General features: G+C 34.1%; 2 protein-coding genes across 2 annotated transcripts; both read right to left on the minus strand.

The window, feature by feature from the left end:
• Nucleotides 1-2,363: 2,363 nt before the first annotated feature.
• Nucleotides 2,364-3,074, minus strand: EIN_341630 (hypothetical protein; the record flags this gene model as incomplete). Its single annotated transcript, XM_004261488.1, has 1 exon — nt 2,364-3,074. The coding sequence occupies one exon, from the start codon at nt 3,072-3,074 to the stop codon at nt 2,364-2,366; it is 711 nt and encodes a 236-aa protein (XP_004261536.1).
• Nucleotides 3,075-3,366: 292 nt separating this feature from the next.
• Nucleotides 3,367-7,158, minus strand: EIN_341640 (neurohypophysial hormones N terminal domain containing protein; the record flags this gene model as incomplete). The annotated part of the gene is made up of 1 exon (XM_004261489.1): nt 3,367-7,158. A coding segment is annotated over one exon (3,792 nt), but the record flags the coding sequence as incomplete, so codon positions are not given.
• Nucleotides 7,159-7,162: the final 4 nt, after the last annotated feature.

The raw sequence follows: 7,162 nt of genomic DNA on the forward strand, positions 1-7,162 counted from the left end.
TTGGGCATCTTCTCCATTCTCTTTCACTTCTTGTGGTGGGGCATCTTTTCCATTCTCTTTCACTTCTTGTGGTTGTGCATCTTTTTCATTCTCTTTCACTTCTTGTGGTTGTGCATCTTTTTCATTCTCTTTCACTTCTTGTGGTTGTGCATCTTCTTCATTCTCTTTCACTTCTTGTGGTTGTGCATCTTTTTCATTCTCTTTCACTTCTTGTGGTTGTGCATCTTTTTCATTCTCTTTCACTTCTTGTGGTTGTGCATCTTTTTCATTCTCTTTCACTTCTTGTGGTTGTGCATCTTCTTCATTCTCTTTCACTTCTTGTGGTTGTGCATCTTTTTCATTCTCTTTCACTTCTTGTGGTTGTGCATCTTTTTCGTTTTTATTCACTTCTTGTGGTTGTGCATCTTTTTCATTTTCTTTCACTTCTTGTGGTTGTGCATCTTCTTCATTCTCTTTCACTTCTTGTGGTTGTGCATCTTTTTCATTCTTATTCACTTCTTGTGGTTGTGCATCTTTTTCATTCTCTTTCACTTCTTGTGGTTGTGCATCTTTTTCATTCTCTTTCACTTCTTGTGGTTGTGCATCTTTTTCATTCTCTTTCACTTCTTGTGGTTGTGCATCTTTTTCGTTTTTATTCACTTCTTGTGGTTGTGCATCTTTTTCATTTTCTTTCACTTCTTGTGGTTGTGCATCTTCTTCATTCTCTTTCACTTCTTGTGGTTGTGCATCTTTTTCATTCTTATTCACTTCTTGTGGTTGTGCATCTTTTTCATTCTCTTTCACTTCTTGTGGTTGTGCATCTTTTTCATTCTCTTTCACTTCTTGTGGTTGTGCATCTTCTTCATTCTCTTTCACTTCTTGTGGTTGTGCATCTTTTTCATTCTCTTTCACTTCTTGTGGTTGTGCATCTTTTTCATTCTCTTTCACTTCTTGTGGTTGTGCATCTTTTTCATTCTCTTTCACTTCTTGTGGTTGTGCATCTTCTTCATTCTCTTTCACTTCTTGTGGTTGTGCATCTTTTTCATTCTCTTTCACTTCTTGTGGTTGTGCATCTTTTTCATTCTCTTTCACTTCTTGTGGTTGTGCATCTTTTTCATTTTCTTTCACTTCTTGTGGTTGTGCATCTTTTTCATTCTCTTTCACTTCTTGTGGTTGTGCATCTTTTTCGTTTTTATTCACTTCTTGTGGTTGTGCATCTTCTTCATTCTCTTTCACTTCTTGTGGTTGTGCATCTTTTTCATTTTCTTTTTCTTTCTTTTTTTCTTTTTTTCCTAAACTTACATCATTAATTTCATCATTTACTAATAAATTTTTGTTCTCTTTTTTTGTATACTTTTGCTCTTTTTTTCCTTTTGGTGTTCCTTCCTTCTCTTCTGTTTCTGTTGTATTTATTAATTCAAATTGTTTTTCTTCATTGTCATTTTTATTTAATACATTCTCATTTACATGTTTTTGTTCATTACCTGATATCTTTATATCCATTATTTTTTTAGATTTATTTGTTCATATTTTTATTATACATTTAAAATATATTAATTATATAATTATATTTATAATAAATATCATTATCAAATACAAAATCCTTTAAAGATGAATTAAAAAAGAACACCTCTTAATTTATTTTTTAAACGATGGTTAATTAATAATTAATTGTGTTTATATTCATATTTATTTGATCTTTTTTGATGTTGGTAATATCTTCCAATGTTTCTTTTTTACTTTTCTTTTGTGTTTAATTAAAATTCAAATTAAATAAATTAATAATTTTCAAAATCGAATTTAATTACAAGAATTGATGAATGATTTTTATATAAATTATATCGGGTTGATTTTTTCGACAACACAGATAATTAATAAAACATTATCCAGTAAAAAATAATGATATTATTTTTTTTAAACGAAGAAAAAATATTACCCAATTTAAATGTTACAGTAAATTTAAAAATACATTTTTATTATATCAATTATTACAAACTCTTTGAAAATTATCTGTCTTTTTTATAAAACAATAACTCCAAATGTTTTTATATTATTTTTTTAAAAAAAGTTGTTATTTCATGAAACAATTCATAATAATTTTTAGTTACCGAAATAGTATTATATATTATATATCAATAATTGTAATTATTATGAAGATTTGAATAAAAATAAATGTGTTATACAAACCTAACCGAGTAACTTCAAGTTAAATTGGTTAAATTTATAAATAATTACTTCATTTAGATAACACAACTATACTTTATAAATATTTTTATTATAATTTACTATTTGAAATTTGGTCAACATTACACCATTTTTCAACATATTTTTACAATTAAAAACACACTATTCGATTCTGAAAAGGATTTTTACATAAAAATCATTTAATTTTGTTCATTTACACCAAACCCAAACAAAGCAAAGTCTCCCAAACATGGATCACCAGGAAAAACAATATTAAGTTCTTTAGTAATAGTTCTAGCATTACTCAGTGAGTACGATTTACTCTTAGTCAGTCCAATTTGACACGCAATTTGACTGACATGTGTATCGAGTGGAATAAGCAGATCTTGTTGTGAGAACGACTTCCAAATACCAAAGTCGACTTCGGAGTCTTTTCTGATCATCCATCTCAGAAACATGTTGACCTTCTTTTGTGGTGCATTAGATGTGACTCCAAAAAGTGTACAGAGACGTTCCATTGGTGTTCCTTCAAGTGTTTGAATAGCGTCTTCCATACTTTCATTAGTGGTGTATATCATGTGTAACCACTCAAACAGTTCTCTCATCCTTCCTTTAGAAATAGTTCGATAAAACGTTTCATTCCCAATAAAGTCCTCCCGCCATTTTTCTCCTTTGACATATTCAAGTGGCGCTTTAGAGAACAGTACATCGACACTTTCAGCCGCCTTAATAATAAGTGGACGTGACCCAAAGCTCAAAAATGATGTCACAAACCCACTGATTTCAATGTCCTGTTTTCTCAAATATCGATGTGGAAACTGAATGGGGTCAGATTTAATAAATTCTTTTGTGTGATATTCTTTTGCGTATTTCAGAAGAAATTTATCGACTTCTTCTTTCTTTGTTTTCATCGTTTTTTTTATTGAGTTGGAGCTTCATTTGGTTGTACAATTTAACTTATATTATAAACAAATATAGTATACTATATTATACTATATTATACTATATTATACTATATTATACTATATTATACTATATTATACTATATTATACTTGAATTATTATAAAAAATAAATTATATACTATATATTACTATATTATATAATACAGAATTATTAACAATACTGTATTATATAATATACATCTAATTAATTAAAAAAATAAAATAGAATATGAAATTAAAAACGAAGTGTTTTATCGATTTTAAAGCAACAAGAAAATAGCACATATGACAACAAACAACTTTGTCATATCCACACCATCTTTAGGCTGTTCAGGATTTGTCCCTTGTGAAGTTGAAACACTACTAGTCTCATTAGTTTCACTCTCTGTAGAATTTCCATTGAATGAAGAATCAGATGTTTCTGGTTCTTTTGAGTTGTTTGATTCTTGTGGGGTTTGAGAGCTCGTTGAATTATCATCTTTAGTGACACAAGTACCATTAACGACTACAAAAGTATTATCAATACATTGAGTACAAACACTCTCAGAAGAACACGCCAAACAATTTTGTATATTGCAAGAAGTGCAGACCTTAGCTGTTTGCCCTTCGACTACTTTTGAATACATTCCAACACCACAGTCTTCTACACATTCATTGCCCTTGATACTCTTATTTTCACATGTAGTGCAAGAGGAGTCTTCCTTATAGTATCCATCAGCACACGACTCACAACTAAATTCATTTGAACATGTTAAACACCCTAATGGGCAATTCTTACATGTAACATTGTCTAAGTAATATCCATTAGAACAGGTCTCTACACACATTTTGTCTTGTATGAAGTAATTATCAACACATGTATCGCAGACATTTTCAGCATCGGTACATGTACTACAATGGAAAGCTTCTAAACACTTTCCACACTTCTTTGGGACTGTCTCAGAGAGCACAAAGACGCCATTCTCTCGACAATTATCGACACATTCGCCATTCAGAATGTACTTATTTTCATCAGTACATGTCATACATTGTGTAGCGTCAATACAAGTGTTACAATTTGCACCACAACTCTCACAGAATCGAGTCTCTATATCACCATATTTAGTGTCACCACACTCATTCACACACTTTTTCAGATCTCCATCAGTCAATCCAAACGATGGAGCTGCACATTGAGTCACACAAGTGTATGGTTTGCTCGTTTCAGAAGTGAACATATCCTCTGGACATGTATCATAGCATATGTTATTGATCTCATCATAGTACTTATCACATGTATTCTTCTCACAAATGTGTGTCGCGCTATTCCCAATATACCCGCTTGGACACTTAATGTAGCACATAGACCCGGGGTATTGGAAGTATGGCGCATTACAAGTACTATCACATGTATAATTTTCAGGGTATGTAATCCCATTCGTACATTGTTTTACACACGTCCAAGTCTTCTTATCTGAGTAGTAAGGAATTGGACAGACTGCTACACATGTTTTAGTACCATCTTCTTCTGTATATGTAAATACACCCTCCGCTTTACATGTCTCTGCACAGAGTAACTCATCGGGGTATCTCGTTGTTGTAGCTGGACATGTACTAACACACCTCCAATTCCCTTTCTCTTTCAATCTGTAGAGACCATTTGGACATGTCACGTTACATATGGTGTTGTACAAATACGTCATTTCTGGACAACTAATCACACACTCATAACTCACTACATCTGTCTTTAAAGTACCAGGACACGTCTCTTGGCAAAGGCGATTGATTTCATCTTTGTATGTGCCGTTAGGACATATGTCAACACACATCGCCGTGTCGTACGTCCCGAAGTATGGCTTGGGGCAACTCCCGACACATTCCATACTGAAATTGTTTGTGTAAGTAGTACTGTCGCACTCCAGCACACATTTAACTTCATTGAAAGTGTATTTGTAGTATGGACTTGGGCACTCAGACACACATGTTTTGTTCTCATAGATTGGGATGAGTACATCTTGAGGACATGTGTTGTAGCACATTCTATCTTCCTCGTATGTGAATTCTGGACATGTCTCAACGCATTTAAAGTTGATTAAATCCGCATATGTATATGTTGTATTACACGTCTCAACACACATCATCTCCACTTCATCTTGTAACAGAGGTTCTACACAATGAGTAAGACATTGCATATTAATTACATCAGTGTATGTACCATTAGGACATACGCTCACACACATCTTGTTGTCTCCATACAAGTATTTACCAGTGCAACTACTCACACAAGACATGTCTTCAATGTCAATGTAACTTCCTGTTGGGCAGTCAATGACACACGTCATTGTGCTGTTATCTGAGTACAAAGGAGATGGGCACTTCCCGTAGCATTTCCATTCTTCAGTGTATGTATATCGCCCCTCTTGACATGGGTATGAGCACGTTTTCAACTCCTCATCTTTATAAAGGTTCTCAACACATGTACTGTCGCACTTCTTGAATGTATCTGTGGTGGTCGAATACAAGTCATCGGGACACTTTAAAGTGCAGTTTCTGTTAATGAAGTCGTTGAAGTAATCAGATGGGCAATTTAAGAGGCATTCCATAGTAGTTCCATCTGAGTACTCAAACAAGTTGTCTGGGCAGTTTTGGTAACACAAACTGTCTTTAGGATATGTGTACGTCCCATTAGGGCATACTTCCACACACTCCTTAAAGCCAACAATATAAAAGAGTCCTTCTGGACATACACTGTAACACATTTTCTCTGTCTTAGAGACATACGTGCCTTCGGGACAGTTATCTTCGTAACAATACTTATCAACTACATTTGTATAGAGTGGGTCTTGGCACTTTCCAGAGTCACATGTCTTGTTGATATCGTTAGTGTAATACTCCTCTGGACATTCATAAATGCACGTGTTGTTAAATTCAATAGTAGATACACTGCACTGGGCAACACATGTTCTCATCATCTCAAACACTTTTAAGGTATCCGGGCACTTCAACACACACTTGTAATTGACTAAATCGATATAATATGTACTCACATCACAGTCGTCGACACACACGTGTGTATCTTCAAGTTGATAATAGTAGTCTGGGCACCCATTCTCAAAGCACTCTTTATTCTCTTTATTGACATATTGTGTATCACTGCACTTGTCTCTACACATATAGTTAGAGCGGTCAGTATACTCATTCAGACATTTAGACATGTAGCAAGTCTTATCCAATTCAGATTGATATGATTGACTTGAACATGTAGCCACACATGTATTAGTTAACTCGTCCTTGTACATCTCATCTGGGCAACTGTCATAACACACCTTATTTGTCACATCAACAACACGACCAGCCGGGCAAACACTCAAACACTTTTTAGTGACAATATCAGTATATATAGTGGATGGACATGAAGCAACACATTGATTGTTCACTTCATCAGTGTATTCAGTTAAACATGTGTTGTAACACTTCTGTGTGGTCTCATCCAAGTACTTAAATTCATTTGGACATTCAGCAAAGCACATTATATGCGCCTCCGGGGCGACGGAATTGTCTTCTACAGAGTAAAACCCTTCAGGGCAACTATCTTTAGAGCATTGCTTCTTATAATCAGTCAAATTGACGACATAAGTGTCACTTGGACATTCATTATAGCACTTCGAGTCATATTCAAACAACTCACTTGGGCACGTCTTGTAACACAATTGTTCTTCAAAGTGTTGGAAAAGTGGAGCTACACAGTTTTCAACACAGCTTTTCTCTTCCTCAAAAGTGAAGAGTGGATTAGTGCAACTCTCGTCACAAGTAAAGGTATTGGTGTTCTTATATAAAGGCTCTTGGCAACTGTCTCCACACAACTTGTTGGTCACATCTTTGTATCTTCCTGTAACACAATCATCGACACACTCGTTAGTGACATTATCATAGAATGCAGGACATATTGAGTAACATTTCTTATTAATTGTATCGATAATTTGAGTCTCTTTACATGTACTAACACACTCTCTATTGTCAACATCAGTTAAAACTTCACATGTATCTACACAGAGATCGCCAGACTTGTACTTCCCT

The sequence above is a fragment of the Entamoeba invadens genome, assembly GCF_000330505.1.
Source record: "Entamoeba invadens IP1 unplaced genomic scaffold scaff_1105074726325, whole genome shotgun sequence".
NCBI classification, from domain to species: domain Eukaryota; phylum Evosea; order Mastigamoebida; family Endamoebidae; genus Entamoeba; species Entamoeba invadens.